Source organism: Leptonychotes weddellii, chromosome 16 (genome assembly GCF_054177405.1).
Source record: "Leptonychotes weddellii isolate Sample4059 chromosome 16, ASM5417740v2, whole genome shotgun sequence".
Lineage (NCBI taxonomy): Eukaryota > Metazoa > Chordata > Mammalia > Carnivora > Phocidae > Leptonychotes > Leptonychotes weddellii.
In genome coordinates, this window is record NC_138384.1 from 44,720,743 (window position 1) to 44,739,639 (window position 18,897).

General features: G+C 55.0%; 1 protein-coding gene and 1 long non-coding RNA gene across 3 annotated transcripts in view; both read right to left on the reverse strand.

Annotated features, from left to right (window-relative positions):
* LOC145717621 (uncharacterized) overlaps positions 1 to 6,254 on the reverse strand; it is a 13,714-nt gene extending 7,460 nt beyond the window's left edge. Inside the window, exon 1 of the long non-coding RNA XR_014140961.1 lies at positions 5,927 to 6,254. This is a non-coding gene — a long non-coding RNA (uncharacterized LOC145717621). The remainder of the gene's footprint in view (positions 1 to 5,926) is intronic.
* Positions 6,255 to 7,584: 1,330 nt separating this feature from the next.
* On the reverse strand, positions 7,585 to 18,739 carry MEIS3 (Meis homeobox 3). Of its 2 annotated transcripts, none has more exons than XM_081807196.1 (13): positions 18,124 to 18,739; positions 16,238 to 16,419; positions 15,888 to 16,047; positions 15,742 to 15,792; positions 14,708 to 14,758; positions 14,378 to 14,476; positions 12,013 to 12,124; positions 11,678 to 11,826; positions 10,793 to 10,869; positions 10,517 to 10,575; positions 10,326 to 10,409; positions 9,660 to 9,722; positions 7,585 to 7,817 (listed from the first exon to the last, which is right to left on the reverse strand). In XM_081807196.1, the coding sequence occupies exons 1-12, from the start codon at positions 18,133 to 18,135 to the stop codon at positions 9,673 to 9,675; spliced, it is 1,086 nt and encodes a 361-aa protein (XP_081663322.1). In that variant the 5' UTR covers positions 18,136 to 18,739; the 3' UTR covers positions 7,585 to 7,817; positions 9,660 to 9,672. The 2 variants fall into 2 exon arrangements, with proteins under 2 accessions (XP_081663322.1, XP_081663321.1); XM_081807195.1 differs by having other exon boundaries at positions 14,378 to 14,527.
* Between the last annotated feature and the right edge of the window lie 158 nt (positions 18,740 to 18,897).

Sequence of the window (18,897 nt, forward strand, 5' to 3'; positions counted from 1 at the left end):
ACGGCGGCGGGTCCTGTTTGCTTCCGTCCACAAGGCATCTGCACATAAACACGGCCCGGTTACTCCCCGCGCGCCTGTCCCCTCGGTTAGTGGCCGGGCCTGCCCGGGGCCATGACCGGCTTCCTTCCATTCTGGTCTGGTCCCCCCGCCTCTGCACGATGCCTTTCCCCAAACTTCCGGCCGTTTCCTTAGGGCACGTTCCCAAGAGTGCAATTAGTCGGGCAAAAGGTGAGAGCATCTATGAGTGTCTCCTTCATCCCCACCCCGTTTCACCAACCACCACCCCTGCAACCCTCAGTGTGTTCTCTAGAAGAATCTGTTTCTTGGTTCCTCTCTTTTTCTGCCTTTGCTCGTTTATTTTGTTTCTTAAAGTCCACACATGAGTGAGATCATATGGTATTTGTCTTTCTCTGACCGGCTTATTTCACTAAGCATTATACCCTCTAGCTCCAAACATGTCCTTGCAAATGGCAAGATTTCATTCCTTTTTATGGCTGAGTATTATTCCTTTGTATATGGGTGACAGGGATGAAGGAGCACACTTGTCCTGATGAGCACTGGGTGATGTACAGAATGGTGGCATCATTACACTGTATACCCAAAACTAATAAAACACCCGTGGAAAAAAAAAAAGTAACACGTTACACTTAGACGCACACACCCACAGAGCATTTCTGATGAGTCTTTGGCACAGACTGCAAGTTTCCCCTCCTTTTTAACCACCTGCATTTCTGTCCAACTTACAAGGGACACTGCGTGCATTTTGGTACAGTAGCAAACACTCAGTGGGGCCCACTGTGTGCCGGGCACTGTTCTGGGAGATCGTCTTGTATTGACACAGAGCTGGCTCCTCGTTGTGCCTGGCTGCATAGTGGCCCATTACCTGGATGGGCCGAACATTTATTTAACCAGGCCCGTTTGGAGAGACGCTTAAGCGGTTTCAAATCTTTTGCTCCTACGAATATAGCTGGCATGAAAATCCTTACACGTGGATCATTTCCAGATATGTATCTGTAGGATAAATCTCTGGAGGTAGAATCACTGGTCCAAAGGAAGGTACATTTTAATAGGTCATTTGATAGATTAGCCTACCTGTCCTCTGTACAGGCTGTGGTGACTTACATTATTTTTATTTTCCCTGATCGCCAGCAAGCCCAAGCATCTTTGCATATCCTGGGCCATTTGTATTTCCTCTTCTGTTGGCTCAAATCCTAGATTCTTTGTCATTTTGTTATTGGTCTGTAGTAGCTCTTTATATATTCTGGATCTTAAGCATCATAGATGTTATAAACATTTCTCTCAGTTTGCTGCTTGTCTTTTGGCTTTATGGTGACTTCACTCAACATTTTTAAGTTTTTTAGTAGTCAAATCTCTCTCCCGTTATGACCTCTGAAAATGCCTTCCCTGACCCATGGCATTAAAAATAGAGAAATAAATGGCTTATGGGAGAAACTAACCTCAGAGCTTCTCCCACCCACTGTCCAGCCAAGTCTCCTAAGAACATTACGGCTTATCGGACTGTTCCTGCTTTCCCCCCTTTTCAGGTTAAAGCATAAATTAATGTCCCACTGGCACGAAACAGTTCTTTTTATTTGTGTGTGTGCCCATGCACACGGGTAGGGAGGTGCTAAAAACGGAAGCTCTCCAGTATCTGCCAAAAAGACTCAAGCATCCCCTGGGTTCAGGCCCAATAAAACCATGCTAGGGCGTGAGTCTGAAGGAAACTGCCAGAAGAAGGGAGAAAACTCTTAACACACAGATATGGCCACCAGGGCATTCGTCCGAATTGAGAAGTTCATATTACCCGTCAGCCCCCCGGGGAAATAGGTCTGCTCTGAAACGTGCACAAAAACTCCAGGTGGGGCTGTAGTCTGGCCATTCTCACAACTGCATGAAATAAAGCTCCCGGACACCTCCCTTTTCACCCAACAGATTGGCCCAAATTAAAAAGATGGAGGATGCTCCCTGCTGGCGAGGATGTGAGGAGAGGGGCACCTCCAGCCACCCTGAGGGGAATTCGCACTTCAATTTCGCAGCATCTTTCAAGATGCAAAGTGTGTGTGCACTCACTCAACAACCTTGTAAAACTTTCTCTTGAAGCGTAAGGGCCTGGTGCATTTCCCCAGGACACAAAACACGCCTGGCCACCAGCATGCAGACAGAAACAAACCATGGCCAGCCCAGGCCCCCAGGGCGACCAGCACTCTGACCCCTCACACCATCGCCTAGCGTTGCCCGTTCTAGAACCTCATAAGAATGTGCTTTCCCATGCCTGGCTTCTTTTGCTATCCTGTTGCATGGAGCTGTGGTTTATTCATTCTGTTGAATGAATTCATCACACTTTAATCTGTTCTTTTGTTGATGGGCAGTTGGCTGGGTTCCAGCTACAATAATAATGCCGCTATGGACACACAGTCCGTGTGGCTTTGGGTGAACCCATCTGTGCCTTTCTGTGGAGTACGTGCCCAGGGCTGGAGCTGCTGGCTCACGGGACACACAGGGGTTCAGTGTTAGTAGATTCTTTGCAATGGCCTTCCAGAGTCGTTTTACTAATGTATGCCATGCATAAGACCTTTGATTAGCCATGCTAATGATACTGTAATATTTATTGCAATTGTACTTGCATTTCCACGATGCCTAATGATGTCGAGTATCTTTTCATGGGCTTATTAGCCATTTGTTTATCTACTTTTCTTTTAAGATTTTATTTATTTGACAGAGACACAGCGAGAGAGGGAACACAAGCAGGGGGAGTGGGAGAGGGAGAAGCAGGCTCCACGCAGAGCAGGAAGCCCGTCGCGGGGCTCGATCCCAGGACTCTGGGATCACGACCCGAGCCAAAGGCAGATGCTTAACGACTGAGCCACCCAGGCGCCCCTGTTTATCTACTTTTCTTAATTTATTTTGACTCTTATAAAGGAGTTGTCTTCCTGATTTGAAAGAGTTCTTTATATTACGTATATAGTTTACAGGGAGCCTGCTGGCTCAGTTGGTAGAGCATGTAGTTCTTGATCTTGGGGTCGGGAGTTCGAGCCCCAGGTTGGGTGTAGAGTTTACGTAATAATAAATTTTTAAAAAATATATATACGGTTGAGGGGCGCCTGGGTGGCTCAGTCGTTAAGCATCTGCCTTCGGCTCGGGTCATGATCCCAGGGTCCTGGGATCGAGCCCCGCATCGGGTTCTCTGCTGGGCAGGAAGCCTGCTTCTCCCTCTCCCACTCTCCCTGCTTGTGTTCCCTCTCTTGCTGTGTCTCTGTCAAAAAATAAAATCTTTAAAAAATATATATATATATACAGTTTATATATTTATATAATATATATAGTCCTTTATATATATGTGTATGTATATATATATATATATACACATATATATAAATTTGTCATGTGTGTAGTGAATATTTCCCCCAAGTCAATGCTTGATTTTTTAATTTCTTTCACCCTATGACCTCATTTTAACTGGCTCATCTGCCAAGATCCTATCACCAAATAAAGTCACATTCATAGGTCCTGGAATTAGGACTTCAGTATATCTTTTTGCGGGACACAACCCAACTCCTATCATCCCCCTCCCCCATAATCCACCCTCTGCATGGCCGCTCAGCACAAAGCACACAGAAGACTCTGTCCTTTCTCTGCTCAAAATCCTTCCAAGACAATGGAATAATATCCCTCCATAAAAAGGAACGAAGCATCGAGACACACTACAACATGAAGGAACCTTGAAAATTCTATGCTGAGTGAAAGAAGCCAGACACAAAAGACCATATAGTGGGGGTGCGCTTCAGCTCAGGCCCTGATCTCAGAGTTGTGAGGTCACTCTGCATCGGGATCAGCACTCAGCATGGAGTCGGCTTGCAACTCTCTCCCTCTGCCCCTTCCCTCTTTCTAAAATAAATAAATCTTAAAAAAAAAAACAACAAACCATATAGTGTATGATTTCATTTCTATGAAATGCCCAGAGCAGGCAAATCCATAGACCCAGAAAGTGGATCATAGCTGCCCGAGGTTGGGAGTTGGGGTGGCGGGGGAGTGGCTGTTGAGGGGTAGAAGGTTTCTTTCTTGGGGTAATGAAAATGTTCTACAGTTGATTATAGTGATGGCAGCACAACTCGGAATAGACTAGAGCCATCGAACTGCACCCTTTAAATGGGAGGGTTTTAAGGTTGTGAATTACATCTCAATACAGCGGTTACAAACAAAACCGCCTTGCATGGCTCCCCAGCGCCCTCTGGAGGGAGCCCGGGCTCACTGCCTGCCCCACATTCACCGGCACCCGAGCTGAAATGACCCAGAGTCTCGCTGTCCTGGAAACAGAGCTCCCAAGAGCCTACAAAGCTACACGCAGAGAGACACCGCCGTGGACTCGTTCAAGGAGGCCCCCAGTTATAAAGATGACCCGCTTTGCCACACAATCCCCCCCAGACTCAGGTAGCGACGGCCAGAATCTCATAGTCGCAAACACACGAGCTGGACGGAGGCACGACGTGACAGACGCAGCCGGGGACCCGGGCATTTGTCGGGGTCACGCGGGCGCTGGGCGGGGACAAGCTCAGCCGCGAACACGCTCCGCGCCGACCGCCCCCCGCCCCCGCCCACCAGGCCCCGCCACCCGGCCCCGCAGACCCGGAGGGGTCCCCACCTCCCAGGGCCCGAACCCGCGGCGGCCGCTGCTTCCTCAGCCCAGGAAACGAGGGAGGTATTTTTAGTTACAATTAACCTCCCGCCCAATTTCCCTCCTCCCCGGTGGCACATCCAATTGGTTTAATTAGAGAGGATTCAGCGAGAGGCATTTACGGTCACCGAGCAGGTGGAGGGGGAAGCGGGAGGGGAGCTGCCTCTCCCCCACTCGCCCGTGTCCCGGGTTCCCCCATCCTCCCAACAGGCAGCGCCTTCAGGAATGCGCCGGCCTACCCCTCTCAACCCCCCGCAGCCGACCTCGGCCCGGCCCCGCCCCCTCCCCAGGGCCCTCCCCGACCTGCGCTCAAAGGAGGGCCGGGAAGTCCTTCCTGCTCTCTATCACTCATCCATGCCACTTCAGTCCTGCGGAGTTCGGCGGGAAATAAACACGAATCCTCGTCACCAAAATCATAGCTAACACAGAGAATAATAGTTCATGTTAGGCCCTTTCAAAATCAGACTCTTAGAATTCTATTTTTTTAAATAAAAGGGCGCGCGGGCGGAGTGCTTAGCACGCGGGCTTCAGAGGTGCCAGGCTGCCGGTTTGAATGGAGATCCAAACTCTCCAGCTGTGTGGCCCTGGGTGGGCTCAAGTTCACCTCTCTGGCCCTCGGTTTCCTCATCTGGGAAATGGGGACAGCCATCGCACTTCCTTAGTGGTAAGGGCGTACCAGGTGGGTAGGTACGGAGCTCCTAGAACGCAGCAGGTAACTCCCACCCCCACGCCGCTCTATTATTTACAACCTCCTGTCACCTCGCAGTATAAACCATGTGCTCGTTTGCTCAGCCCTTTGTGGGGGTCCCCCACACTAGGACGCCAGCTCCTGAGGACAGGGGTCTTCGCCTTGCTCACGGATGAGCCCGGAGAGCAGAGTGCGGACCCTGGAGACACCTGTGGCCTGAGTGAATGAGGCTCAGCTGCCCCGTTTCCTCTGCCCTCCACCTGTTGTCCCCTGGGCACCTGCTGCGCGCCGCGTGCTGGCAGGGCTGAGGTTCAAGCCAATAAGGAAACAGGCGAATTAGTGACAGAGAGAATTCCAGGGAGGGGACGTTAGGAGGAAAAGGGATGGGGCAATAAAGGAGCGGCAGACAGAAGAGGGGTGCTTTGATTGGGCTGCTCCTGCATCTTTGCCGAGGGGATTCTGAGCTGGGGAAGGTGATCCAGGGCAAAGGGAGCGGCCAGGACGGAGGCGCAGAAGGAAGACTGAGCTATTTGCCACAAACAAGGGTCCAAACCCAAGCAACTTACAGTTTGCACTGAGCTCCACGGCGTCTTGGGAACAAAACAGCCGAATCGGCAGACCCTGGAGTTGGCAGCAGCTGAGGCTCCCACGAGGGAGGTTAGATCCACGTGCACTTCGTTGGGGAGGGTAAAGGCCTCTGTGGGTCACAGGCCTAACAGGGCCTCAGTTTCCGTGTTTGCATTATGAGGGTCCAGAGGCTGCTGTATCTTAGAAGGTGTGTATGTGAGGGGTGCCTAGGTGGCGCGGTCGGTGGAGCCTCAGACTCTTGATTTGGCTCAGGTCAGGATCTCAGGGTCGTCCGATCCAGCACCCAGAGTCGGTGCAGAGTCGGCTTATGCCTCTCCCTCTCCCTCTGCCCCGCCCCTGCCCCTCCCCTAACCCCACCCTCACGCGCATGCTCTCTTTCTCTCTATAATAAAATCTTAAAAAAACGAAGATGAGTAGGTCAGTGAATGGTGTTTGGAGGTGGGCTCTGAGGGTCTCATGCGTCCAAGCGCGGGTCTGCTCAGTCCAAGTGAGGATCATGGAGCTGGTAGGGAGCAAAGCGGGGATTTGAACCCTGGGCATGTTGGGCTGGAGTCTGGGTTCATGACCTCTCTGCTGGGCAGTCTGCTGGTCTGTTGGCCACACATGAATGTTTCCAAGGACAGCCCTGGGTAACAGTGTTTGTGTCCCTTGGGACTGCGAGCCGCAGTGTGGGAGATTAATGCAAAAGTAGCCATTTTTCTTCATCCCTCCCCGTGTCCCCATCTCTTGTGCTGTGAGTTTGCAGCCCCCCATCCCCAGCCTGTAAGGGGTGGAGTCTATGTCTCCTCCCTTGAATCTGGGCTGGCCTTGAGATTTGTGGCCAAGATAATGCAGCTGAGATAACCAGGTCAGACCTGAGCTGGGGCCTCAAGAGGCCACAGATACACAGCAGAACCCTGTTGAAGTTACAAGAACTGCCCAGCAGAGCCTAGTAGATTAGCCCATAGAATTTTAGCCCATAGAATTATTAGCGCTAGTATTTTAGCCCATAGAATAATGAGCTAAAAAATAGTTGGCATTTGAACCACAAAGCTTTGGAGTGACTTGTTACACAGCAATAGCTAATTGATATAGAGTGCCTGAGGACAGTGAGGATTAAGAGTACCAATTATTGGGACGGCTGGGTGGCTCAGTTGGTAAAGCGGCCGCCTTCAGCTCAGGTCATGATCCCTGGGTCCTGAGATCGAATCCCGCATCAGGCTCCCTGCTCAGCAGGAAGGCTGCTTCTCCCTCTGCCCATTTCCCCTGCTTGTGCTCTTGCTCTCTGTTTCTCTCTCTCTCTGACAAATAAGTAAAATCTTTTAAAAAAAAAAGAGTATCAATTATTATTATAATTGGTGATTCATGAGCTTCAAATTGATGAGAATTTGAATCTCGAAAGAGACACAAGAACTCAGATTGGTGCCTTTTTGTTTTTAAGACTTTATCATTAAAAAAAAAAAGGTAGAAGACTTCCATGAAGGGAGGTAGGGGAGAGAAGGGGTGGGGAGTGGGCTGGGAGGACAAGGGACCTCTTCCAAATGTCGGATCCGGCTGACCCTCCTTCCCTGACCTCCCCAGCCCACCGCCAGTCCCTTCTCTGGCCTGGAGGCGGGGGACCCCCAGCCACCATCTTCTGAAGACCCAGGCCCGGGATCTCAGCTTGGGTTCCAGGCAGAGGTGAGGGCAGAAGCGGGGCGCAGGGTATGGGGGCCTTGTCTTTGTCCTTGAGAGACCCTCGAGCGGGCGCTCAGGCCCCATGTCCCAGTGGGGCCCCAGGGAGGTAGGCATTGCATTGGGGGCCTTAGGAGGTGGGGTCCTGAAGTCAGGGGGCCAGGTGGGGACCAGAACCAGGTGTGAGCCTGGTGGTCACAGTCCAGAGGCTGGGGTCTGTGGAGAGGGGACGAGAGGCCACGTCAGGAAGTGGAGAGGGGTCTGGCCCCACATCAGCCCCATAGTGAGAGGAATGCAGAGGGAGGGAGGGAAGCAGAATAGAAACAGAGGTGGCAGAGAGAGAGATGAGGTCCTCTGACACTCAGACCAGGCCACACCTGTCCTCGGTTGGTCAGGCCAGAGCTGAGACCCCCACCGACCTGCCAGGCTCCGGACAAACATGTCCATCTCTCCTTCCCAGGCTCCATGCCTAAGCCCTCCTAGGTCTCCACTCCCATCTCCCGGCCTTTCTGTTGGCCCCAAGTTCATTACTCACCCACCCATCCTGCTGGCGCCAGCCCAGCCCAGTCCTCCTTCCCCCTCATTGGTGTGTAGGCAGTGGTGATGGGGGCGGGCTGCTGTCTCATAGCCATGAGTCTGCTAAGTGCACTGGGCCTTTGCATATGCTATTTCCCTCCTTTCCTGCCTCACTCCTTCCATTCTCCTGGTCTCAGCTCCCAAGTTCCCTCTTCCAGGAAGTCTTCCCTGAATGCCCCCAGCCTGGGTCTGATGCCCCCTCTGGGCTCCTCCAGTTCCTGGGTTCCCTCATCCCAGCCCTGCTCACTTTGGGTCATCACTGTCTGAAGACAGGTCTGTCTCCCCTGCTGGACAGTGGGCCCCGTGAGGGCAAGGCTGGGCTGTCATGGTCACTGCTATGTCCCAAGTACCAGCCAGCACAGGGCCAGGCACAGAAGTGCTCAGGGAATGTGCATTAAATGAATGAAGGAATGAAGAGGTGCTAAACTAAAGAGTCTGGACTGCATCTAGAGGGCACTAGGAAGGCACAGAAGAGTTTTAATCCAGAGAGAGTCAAGATCTGATTTGTGTTGTAGAATTTCCAGGCAGCCTCTCAACGCTGGGTCTTTGCACATGCTATTCCTTCTGCTTTTCTGAGCTGAGTGAACCTGCACAAGTGAACTCTTCTTTTTGAGCATCAATTTTCTCAACTGTAACATGAAAATAATATTTTCTCCCTCTTGGGGTTTTTATTAAGACTAAGTGAGAAGATGCTCTAAAGCCTTAAGACATGGGAGAGTAAAAGAATGTACCCTACTCCTTTGCCCCCCACTTCTACCCAGTGAACTCCTATTCATCCTTCAGTGTCCTACCCCGAAGTCACTTCCTCTATGAAGTCTTTCCTGATATCTCAGAGATAGGTGATGTCTCTCTCCTCTGAGCAAGCTGTGTTTTATTGTTTCAGCTGTTGCTCTGTCGTTCTTTCCTGATGTCCACTTCCTCAAAAGCCCAAATCTTCTCAAGAGCAGGACCCTATGTGAGGCTGCTCAATATGCTGGAGATGTATGAATGGGTAGGTGTGTGGATGAATGGGTTTGTAGGTGGGTGGGTGAATGTATGGAGGTGGACATATGAGTGGGCTGATGTATTTTCTGATGGATGACAGGTAGTAAATGCATGCATGGATGGATCATGGGTAGGTAGGTAGGTGAGTGAATGTGTGGATAAGTGGGTGGATGTGTGGGTGGGTGGATCAGGGTGGAGGTGGATGGATGGATGGATGGATGGGTAGGTGGGTGGATAGATGAATGGATAGTGAGTGGACATTTGTCTGGATGGATAGTAGGTAGGTTGATGATTGATGGATGGATAAATATATAGACAGATGAATGAGCAGATGGATGGATGGATGAATCATCTCCCCAGTAAGCCTTGGAGAACCCTCAGTTCAGGGACCCATGCTGACCCTGCTCTGGGTGAGCCCAATATTGGAATCTGGAGGTCTTACCAAGGTTTGAGAGCCACACAACCCCAACCCAGAACCCCTAGACATTGGACACTCACACTTGTCCTGAATCTATAGATAATGCCACTCTCCTTCTAAGTTCAAACTCATTCCCATCGACCCTGAAAGACAAAAGAGGAAGATTGTGAGTCTTCACCAGACATCCCCATATGCCCCTAAATCTCTCCCACCTGCTCCTTCCCCAGGGGATCCCTCTATCAGGACAGACTGAGTCATCATTTAAGAAAGTACTAGTCCTGGGATGCCCGGGTGGCTCAGTCGGTTGAGCCTCTGATTCTTGGTTTCAGCTCAGGTCCTGATCTCAGGGTGCTGAGACTGAGCCCCGCGTTGTGCTCTACGCTCAGCACAGGGTCTGTTTGTCCCTCTCCCTCTGCTGCTCCACCCCTACCCCACCTCCACCCAGCTCGTGTGTGTGTGTGTGTGTGTGTGTGTGTGTTGCGTTCTCTCTCAAATAAAATAAATAAGTAAATAAAATCTTAAAAAAAAAAGGTACTACTCCTTTAAGGAAAAGTAGAACCTTCCAATGTATGGGCAGGGCCTGGAAAGAAGCACCAGGAAATCTGCAATTGCCTCTCCCGCTCCGCTGTTATGCAAATGAAGTACTGCATTATTCATAAACTTAATCCCAGAAGGTGGGACATCTCCATTAAGAGGAGGGGCCTGGTGTGTTGGGGGCATGGCTTAGTTAAGGGGCGGGGACTTACCTGGAGGTCTGACAGTCATGTGCGGCTGAGCTTCCGAGTAGCCCCCCATTGGCTGGCCCTCTGGGCTGAAGACTGCACTCTGACCTGGGAGGGAGGTTGAGGGGTGCAGGCTGAGCCCCAGGATATGCGGGTCCCAGCTTTGATACTCCCCAGGGAACATTAGGCCCTCTCTCCCCACCTTCTCCCCGTACCTGTGCGGTTGGATTGATCGATCATTGGTTGCACGATGCGTCTCCGGGCGTTAATGAACCTGGGAGGGGGTTATGGAAACCGAGCAGGGTGTAAAGAGGGAGTAGGAGAGAGGCAGAAATGAACACACGGAGACAGCTGGAAAGAGAGGACGGGGATGGGGAGGGGAGAGGAGAGGCTCCCCGGGGCTGTGGTGCCTCCTTCAGCACCGCGGACAGCGCCCGGCCTCCCACCCCGGGCTGGCCCACGGACCCGCACAAACCTCCTGGGTCACTCACCAGTTGTTGACTTGCAAGATGGTGAGCCCTGTGTCCTGCGCCAGCTGTTTCTTCTGCTCCTCCGAGGGGTATGGGTGCTGTGGCCACCAGCAAGAGTCACCCTGCCTGCCCAGCAGCCATCTGGTCCCCAAGGCCTGGCCCCATGAGGATGGTGAGCCCAGGCTGGGGCAGGGCCGGGACAGCCAGCTCTTCGGAGCTGCTCTAGGCTCCCCCAGAGCCCAGTGGAGGGAAGCGGAGCCAAGCTTCGGGCAATTATGCCTGTGGGCGCCCCCGCCTCTTCCAGCCATTAGAGGCTAATTGGCCAGCTCTCATTAGGGAGACCGAAGCTCGGGGTGGGGGCTCCAACACCAGAAAGGAGGCAAAGCCCAGCATGGGGCCCTGTCTGAGTCTCTGTCAGGGTCCTGGTGCATGTCTCTCTCTGTCCCGGTCTCTGTCCCTCTGTGACTCAGTCTCTCCCTGACTCTCTTCCTGTATTTTCCCGGCTCCCTCCACGAGGCAGCATGCTGCACTGGATAAGGCCAAACTGCCTGCATCTGAACACACTTCTGGCTAGGAGACCTCTGGGCTCCTCACCTGCAAAATGGAGCTCCTCGCAGCCCCATCCTCATAGGCTCTGTTTGGTGATGATTGTTGAGGGGGCGGGATGGGAATGGGTGGTGGGTTGGGGGCAGGACTGAGTGAGTTCAGAGCCCTAGCGGCACCTGGCACGCAGCTAGCGCTCACGGATGCTTGCTCTTGTTAACCGCCTCTCCTTGAGATTCGCCCTCAGTATCTCCCCCATGCCTCAGTCTCCCATCACTGGGTCTCTCTCACGGCCTCAGTCTCTGTGTGACCATCCTTCTCCTTCTCTATGCCTACCCTGCACCCGGGCTCCAGGGCTCTCACCGAGAGGTGCTGGAACAGCCAGGCTCTCATGATATTGGTAGCCACCTTGGGGAAGATCCCCCTCTTCTTATTCTGCCGTCGCTCCTGGTCCAGCTCCTCGTCCTCTCCCCCGGAACTGGGAGAGGCCACGCTTGTGTCTAGTCCGTCTCCTGAGGGAGGACAGGCATGCTGTGCTTGTGGGCAGTGAGCGGGGGGACCAGAGGGACCCAGAACCCTCACCCAAGAGACTGCTCCACACCTCTGTCATCCTTGCACCTCTGGAAGTCCTACTTGCTGTCTAACTTCAATTCTCAGACCAACTCCCACATTTCCCCTCCACCTCCCAGGCGTCTTACCTTGGTCACTGGAGTTGTCCCCACTCTGGGAGGCTAGGCCCCCACTGGATGGACCCGGGGTCCCCAAATGTACAGACCCGCTGTCCTCATGGTCTCTAATCCATGTATTATTCTGGAAAACAAGAGCTAGAGGTCAGTGCCAAGGCTTGGGTGCTCTATAGCGTAGTGGCGGAGACCATGGGCTCTGGAGCTGGGACACCTGAGTGTAAAGCCTGTCCCTGCCACTTTCCTGGCTGTGTGACCTTGGGCAAGTTGCTTCAATTCTCTGTGCCTTCGTTTCCTCAACTGGAAAACAGGACAACTCTCCCTACCTCACAGAGCGTGGAAAGGACTCAGTGAGTTCATTCACATAAAGACACATAGCAATCGCCCCATAAAAATGAGCTTATACAGATCCATGACAGCTTATCTGAAATCCTTGGGGACCAGCAGTGTTTCAGAATTCAGAACTTTCCACATTTTTTTTAAATTTATTTTTAAAAGTAATCTCCAACTCACGACCCCAAGATCAAGAGTTGCACGCTCTACCGCCTGAGCCAGCCGGGCGCCCCTAGAACTCTTCGCATGTGTAGACAGTAAATTCGTGCACACACTGTGTATTTCATAACACCCCCAGCAGGGTCTGGGGCTTAACCTCCTCATCAAACTCATTAACATTTCTGCAGCAAGATGGATGAATATTTAACTAAGTGGAATAAATAAAGTCTATAAATAGCCTCTCATTAGTTCAGGTCAGACTTTGCTGCCAAATGAGTTTGCACTAAACTTACGGGGGATAAAAAACAACTTTCAGTTTTCAGCGACAGGGAGGGAGGTGTCTCTGAATTGCAGATCGGGGGAGTTCAGGCTGTGCTTTCTTTATGCAGACTCCGACACACTTTGAAGAACTGGACAATGCATTGGATCTGCCCTCGGCCCCAGTTCCGTGTCCTGGAGGCTGACCTACCTGTACACACTTCATCAACGCCCTTTGTCATTCAGTTTCAGGTTCAGCTCAATTGTTGGGAGGCAGACTGGGCGGGTTCAGCTCTTGTTGAACCCCAGGGTGCCCCACCTGCCCTATTGATTACCCTCAACCCTGCCTGTTGCTTTGTAAGCAGCCCTCCCCACCCCCCCAACATGGCCCATTGCGGGTGCATCATCTATCCTGCAGGGGCCGGGCTGGAGATGCCACAGCTGAGAAGGTTTCTCCAGGTGTGGTATGTCTGTGTGGAATTGTGTGTTTGATTGCATGATGGACGGGCGAGCGAACTGCGGAACCATCAGTCCGAAGGCTTTTGAGCTTGGCTGCAAGGGTCGCCTCCGGCTCTTCTAGCGCTGGCTCTGATGGGACGCTGTGGGTGAGCGTCCACAGCAGTGTGCCCGAAGCTGTCTTGGGATTGTTGTGTGGCAAGTGTCAGTGTGCCCATGCCTGTGTCCCTCTCTGAGATGGCCAGGTGGCTGTATGTGACCATCACGAGGCCACAGTGTTCTAAGTTTGTGTCTGGTGTTCCAGGGCTGGGTTGTCTTCTTTGTGAGACGGTGTGTGTGGTTACCACGCCGGTGGCTTTGTGTCTACACTGGGCTGGAGGATTGCCATGGTGTGTATCGGAGGCTGCCTGAAAATGCGGAATACGGCGATGCCTCTGAGTGGGGCTCTTGCTGCGCATGTGCAGATTGTGCGCTGTGGGGCCGAGGGTCCCCGAGGCCCGTCTGCGACTGCTGTGCGCAGTCGACCCGAGTCTGTGTCGGGGTACGGCCATGTGCCTGTATCTGGGGCAGGGGTGGCCCGGGTCAGGCTCCGCGCGGCTGTTATGGGGCTGCCAACAAAACGAGTCCATCTGCACCTGGGGCTAGGGGCTGTCACGCGGTGAGGGTGGCTCACGTCTGAGTGAGCACAGGCCCTGTGCTCGTGCAGCTCTGGGTCTAAGTGCGGCGCTGTCCAAGTCTGTGCGGCAGGATCTGGGCCGTTTGGCTCCGTCTCCACCGGTGTGACTGTTGTGTGGCTGGGCGTGCTCTAGAAGTGCGGGTCTCGGTCAGGCTGTGCGACGCATGACGCTGCTCTGCGGCTGGGATGTGTGTGCTTGAGTAGGGGGTATACGCTCTCATCCGGCTGCGAGGGAGAACGGCTGTAACTGAGCGTGCGTGGCTGTGTCTGAGGCTCTGTGCGTGCGGCTGCGCCTACGTGTGTGCGTGTGTGCGCATGCGCTGCCATCCAGCTGAGTCCCGGTCTGCGCAGCTGTTGCGTCGTTGGCGCATGCCCAGTGGTCAGGCGTGTCTGGCTGAGGCTGCGGGGTGTGTGTGCGCGCCCTCACGCTGCAGCCCGGCCGTGTCTGCTCGCGGATTTGGTTGCGGGGTGATGCCTGGTGCCCCTTCCCCGGCCCACCTGATCCGGGAGGCTGGGGCAGGAGGCCGGGTAGTCCTCGAGGTCCTCCCTGCAGCCGCCATCCCGATCCTCGATGACCAGGTCGATGGGCATCTTTCCCTTGAGGCAGGTGATGTAGCGGTGACAGAAGTTGTCGCACAGGTCGTGGACCTGAGGGGGCACCGGGGTACTGGGGGGGCCACCCGGGGGCCAGGGCTGGGGTGTACAGGGATGGGGGCAGCATTCTGCTCCAACTCCAGTGGGCAGAGGGCCTGAAGGAGGGGTGGAAGTGGGGAGAAGGGTAGGGGTGGAGGGCAAGCAAGGGTGTGAGGGGAAGTGAGAAGCACTCACCTTCTCCAGCTCCAGCAGGTGGAAGCGGAGCACCTGAATGGCCTGTATCATCTGAAAATGGAGACAGGAAGAGATAGAGCAGGGGAGAGAGGGAGGGATGGAGGGAGAGGAGGAGGGAGGGAAAGAGAGGGAAAGAGGGAGAAAGAGGGAGAAGGACAAGAGGAGGAGGAAGAGAAAGGAGAAAAAAGGAGAGAGAGGAACAGAAAGAGTGAGATAGAATGGCAAAGACAGAGGACAGGCAGAGAGGGACAGAACCACAGGGGCAGAGAGCAACAGGGAACAGACACAGAGACCCAGAATTAAGGGAAGATGGAATGTCAGAGAGTCAGAGACAGAGAAAGAGAAGCAAGAGGTGGAAGAGACACGAAAGGATCCATCGCAAGAGGAGTGAATGAAGGTCTGCTATAATAAAAATATTCCATCCTTTGCCTGCTTGCCCCTTGCTCCATTTCCCACCCTCTGACTGTAAACTACATTTCCCAGAGTCCTTTGTCAAAAGGGTCAGCCAATAGGAAGCCCTGGTGGGAGCTGGAAAACAAAAATAAGGGAGAAGCCAGGGTATTTCTCCTTCCCTCTCCCTCTCCTCTCTCCTTTGCGCTTTGTCCCTGCACTCATCTTGGCATGGGCTCTGTTGTCCTGGCTGATAGAACAGCTAGCGTCTACTGAGTCCCTGTTCTGTGCCAGGCATTGTTCTAAGTGCTTGACTCTTGTTAGCTCATTATATCCTCACAATAGCCCTATGAGATAGGAATTGTTCCTAGCTACAGATGAAGAAACCGAGGCACAGGGAGATTCAGCTACTTGTCCTGGTTCACAGAACTAGTGAGTGGCAGAGCTTGGATTTGAACTCAGGCCATCAGCCCCCATTCTCAAACTCTAGGCTATACTCATTGCAAATGGGCCACAATTATCACTGTTTGATCAAGTGGGTCAGGTGATCTCTTCTCTGCTCCCACAACCAACCCCAGGGCTATGGAGGGTGGGACAGGAGACCCCTGCGGAGGAAGGAGCACTGGGGAGGGCGCAGGTCTCACCAGATTGTCCAGCTCCGGGTTGGAGGAGAAGAGGGGCCTCTCAGAGCGGACCTGGGAGGAAGAGAGAGACCAGGGAGGGGGTGCCCTGTCTTCAGCCCACCCCTCCTCTCTGGCTGTCCTGGCACACAGCAGATGGGGGTGCCCACCTGCTTGGCAAAGGCAGCGATGTCCTCGTTGAAGGAATCAGAGGAGCATACATCACCACCTGGAGGTGTGCCCAGCCCAGCCCCGGCCCCATCCCGGGGCGAGCACGTGGCCAATTCACATTTCTCAAAGACCAGGGCCAGCAGTGGGAAGAGCGGGTGTCTGGGGGAAGCAGGAGAGAAGGTTCATGAGGGAAAGCAGGGGACATGTGGAGTATGGAGCACCTGGGAGAGGGACAGAAGACCCAAGGGAAGAGATGGAGAGATGAAGACAGAGCAAGCGTGTCAGAGAGACAGAGAAAGGGGCCCAAATCCCAAGACCCCATGGAACCTTCAGTCCTGTCCCCACTCACCCGTAGATCTCATCCTTCTCCCTCCTCAGGCCATCACTGTCCAAGCCCGGGGGCTGGGGCTGGGGAGGCTGGTGGGGGCCATAGGGCCCGGGGGCTCTCGGTGTCGAGGGCACTGCCTCCGAGAAGCCAGCCAGGGCTGCGGTGCTGTCCACGATGCCTGGGTAGTGGGGCAGCTCATCATACTGGGGGGAGGCAAGAGGGGGAGAGCCCCAGGGAGGCATCAGGAAACCTCCCTACCCCGGCATCCAGGAGATGCCCCTCCCTGCCCCCCAGAACCAGCCCTTTCGTTCCCCGTGTCTGAACCCTGCCACCTTTAGACCGCGGACGTCCCATGGAGCTCTCTGGGTGGGTCTGAAAGCCCTGTCCCCGGTCTTCTCTTATACCCCTGGCCTGTGAAAAATGTTCCATCAGAGATTCTTGATGTGTGGGCAGAAGGGTCCAGAGGAGACAGACTGACCCAGGTCTCAGGTCTGAGGATCAAGGTGGGGGTCAAGGATCAGCTGATGGTAACTCCCAACTCCTCCCAGAGTGAGGAGGGGAGGGGGAGAGGGGAGAGAGCCATGGAGAGATTCAGATAGAGACTAGGAGCAAGATGCAAGAGAGAGACAGAGGGTAGGAAAGAGAGGGATGGAGAAGAGAAGATACAGGAGCGAGAGAGAGAGAGAGATGCTCACTCATGGACACTTCCCACAAAAGCAGCGCATCATTTATGCATAAATGTAAGTCTACACTGTCACCCCCCCTTCAATTTCATCCCACAGTTGTCAAATATGTCCATCTGACTGTACATATTTAACTTGTTACACCCCACTCACCATGTGAATCCACCCCTCCACACACACATACACACACACACACAGCCAAACACCAGACACAGCAATGAAGGAATGAGTCGTTGAATGAATGAATGAGGCATTTAGCGCATGTGTGAATGAATGAATGAATGAGGCAGGTAGCACAGCGCCTGGCACACATTCCATAAACACTTGTTGAACCGAAGTGGAACCCCGCACAACCGCACAACCCACTTGTGTGATCAGCCCCAAAGCGAACCACTGTCATCACAAAAGCATGCACACTGGGGAGGCCAGAGGGGCCTTAAACCACCCAGGCTAAACCCTCTCCTTGGGCTTGAGGAAACAGGCTCAAAGAAGCCAAGAGACTCAAACAGAAGGATGCAGGCATTCCCGCCATGGGTCGCTGGCCCCTGCCCCTGACGGGTGTGCGCCGATGGCTCTGTGTGTGTATGTCCCTCTCTCCGTCTCTTTCTCTTCCTCCTCTCCTAACTTCTCCCGAGCCCCGAAGTTGAATCCAACTGTTCCCTGCGAGGATGTGCAATGGGGTCCTCACAGCCTGCCATGTTCCCACACCCCTGCACCCGCAAAGGTGCATACTCACCTCCTCGCCTGAACTCTGATCTCCCCATCCCCAGGACCATAGAAGAGAGAATCCCTCGGCCCAGCCTGGTGAGACCCTCCCTCCCCTCCCAGTACTGTCCCCACCCCTAACCCTCAGGAGGACTTGGAACAAAAGTAGACCGGGGAGGAGGGCTGGGGAGGGCAGAAGAGGAAGGAGGGGGTAGGAGAAAGGACCTGAGATGGAGCAGGAGACCCAGGGGTGGAGGGAGGGGGAGACCCGGAGCAGAGACAGGGGAGACCCGGGGATAGAGAGAGGAGGAGACCCAGGGGTGGAGAGAGGGGGAGACCCGGAGCAGAGACAGGGGAGACCGGGGGCAGAGAGGGGAGGCAGAGAAAGAGATGGAGGAGAGGGCGGGACGGGCTGACGGGGGCCGGGGCGCCGGAGTGGGGCGGGGGTGGGGGGGCGGGCGACGGAGGGACGGGGTGCGCGGCCGGGCTGGGGCACGGGGTGCCCGCCCTCAGACCTACCCTCCGGGCCATGGGCTGATGCCGGCGGCAGCTCCCGGGTCCCTCCAGGGCCTGGCCGGCGGGGCGGGCGCAGCCCGGGGCAGCGGCCCCCGACGGGCCGCGGTGCGGACGCCAGGGGGTGGGGCAGGAGACCGGGGGACCGGCCCCCCCACCCCCGCCGCCGTCAGTGGCTGGCGCCGGGCAGCGCGGAGGTTGCGTGCATGGACCCCCGGCACCCTCCCCCCGCGGGGGTCAGGACGAGGGGCTCATGCCGGCGGGGGCGGGGGTGAGCGGGGGGTCGGGCCCCCGGTCCTTTCCCCCCCGGGGTCCCGGGAGGATCGGGGCGGCCCGAGGACGATGGACCGGGAGACTGGGGAGACCGGGGGTGGAGGGAGACTGGGAGGGGGCGCGGGCGTGGGGCCGGGGGGCGCGGGGCACGGGCGGGGGTGGCGGGGGCGGCGGGGGGCTCCCCGCGCGGGGTCCCGGCGGCGGCGGGCCGGACGGCTGCCGGCGGCTGGATGGCTTGGTGTCTCCCCGCCTCCCCGTCTCTCCCGGTCTCTCCCGGTCTCTCCCTCTCTCTGTGGTCACATCCGGAAGTTCCACATCGAGATGCTTAACCCACTGTCCGCCGGTGGCTGGGCCGCGGGCGGGGCGGGCGGGGCGGGCGGCCCCTCCCTCCTCTCCCCTCCTCCCTTCTCCCCCCCCCCCCCCCGCCGCCGCCCTAGGGGCGGCCTTTGTGTCGGGGTCTCCCCGGGTCCCCACCCCGGCTGCCCCTGTCCGCGCCGCCCTCTCCCC